Source organism: Pygoscelis adeliae, unplaced genomic scaffold, assembly GCF_000699105.1.
Source record: "Pygoscelis adeliae isolate BGI_AS28 unplaced genomic scaffold, ASM69910v1 Scaffold298, whole genome shotgun sequence".
Classification (NCBI taxonomy): domain Eukaryota; kingdom Metazoa; phylum Chordata; class Aves; order Sphenisciformes; family Spheniscidae; genus Pygoscelis; species Pygoscelis adeliae.
Window position 1 is genome coordinate 4,095,904 of NW_008825303.1, and position 1,331 is coordinate 4,097,234.

The 1,331-nt window shown below is 65.7% G+C and overlaps 1 protein-coding gene across 1 annotated transcript in view; it reads right to left on the reverse strand.

The window, feature by feature from the left end:
* Positions 1–535: 535 nt before the first annotated feature.
* The window catches only part of LOC103922056 (cholesterol side-chain cleavage enzyme, mitochondrial), a 9,118-nt gene continuing 8,322 nt past the window's right edge, over positions 536–1,331 (reverse strand). Inside the window, exons 5-7 of the mRNA XM_009330126.1 lie at positions 1,172–1,315; positions 777–956; positions 536–658 (exon numbers count right to left, since the gene is read on the reverse strand). Of these exons, the coding sequence (XP_009328401.1) occupies positions 536–658; positions 777–956; positions 1,172–1,315 (447 nt within the window). The remainder of the gene's footprint in view (positions 659–776; positions 957–1,171; positions 1,316–1,331) is intronic.

Consider the following 1,331-nt stretch of genomic DNA (forward strand, 5'->3'; position numbering starts at 1 on the left):
TCCCATTCCCCACCAGAACCTGCCGGTGATCCCCACGGCCCCCCTGAGAAGACCCCAGCCCCTGCCCCCCCTGCCCTAGCCTGCGCCCGGCGAGAGAGACGGAGAAACCTAACGCTGGCGAAAAGGAGCCGGTGCTTTTTCACGTGATGAAATTACAGAGCAAGTTCAAGGCGAAGCAAAACATTAGAGGGTGTCGGGGGAGCATGGCCGCGATCCCCGGCCTGGTCCCTGGGGACCCCCCCGAGCAGCCGGAGGGGTGCAGCAGCAGCCACCCCCCTCGGGGGTTACAGGGGCGGCGACGGGGCTGGGGTTCCTCCGGTTTATCTCCCCCGTGGCGTAAGCGCAAGCCTTGAGCGGGCTGGAGCGAAGGCAGGGATGTGCCGAGCCAAGGCTGTGGCCGTGAAAGCGTCCCAGCCGTCCCCCCAATCACAACCCCGTGCCGGAGTCTGGCTGTAAGGAGCCGAAAGCGCCTGCTGGGCTGTTGGGGATGTCCCCCAAACCGGGACCAGCTGGGTGTCACCCGGGATTGGGCTCCTCACGCCCGGGACTCGAGTGGCCGTAAGGTCAGGTAGATGGGTTTATCCGGGATCAGGATGAGATCGAACTTGGTCCCGACTTCCACCGCTCTCATGGTTTCGATCTTGAAGTTCTCCAGGATCTGGGATGGGGGAGAAAAGAGCAGATGGAAAACGCTGGGGGGTACCAACCCCCACGTGCCACCTCCCCGGTCCCTTCCAGCGCCAAGTCCCCGGCGTCCCCAGCAGCGGGATGCTCACGTGCATGAGGAAGAGCTGCATCTCCAGCTCGGCGATCCGGCGCCCCAGGCACTGGCGGGGTCCAAAACCAAAACCCAGCCCCTTGAAGTGCTTGGGACCGGGCTGGGGGCTGAACTGCTCCGGCTTGGGGAAGACCTTGGCATCCCGGCCCATGGCGTAGAGACCGACCTGCACCAACGTCTGCAGGGAAGGATCAGCCCTGTGGGTCTGGGCTCCCCACGGGGCTTCGCCAGCACTCAGGGTACAGGAAGGGGGTGCAGGGCTGGGATCCAGCCCCGGCTGAGCCCCAAGGGCTGCTCCCCCCACGTCACCCACCCGTGCTCCAGGTCCCACCTCCGTCCAGAGCCCCGTGCAAAGCGGGTCAGGGTGAGGAGGGAGCCGGTGGCCATGCTCACCTTGGGAGGGATGCGGTAGTCCTGGAGGATGACCTCTTGCATGGTGTACCTCTGCAGGGTCACCGCCACGGGGTGCAGCCTGGGGGGGGAGGACAGGTCCCACGGACCTGATTTTGGGGACAGCCTGGCCCGCCCACGTGCTACCTTGGTCACCGATGTC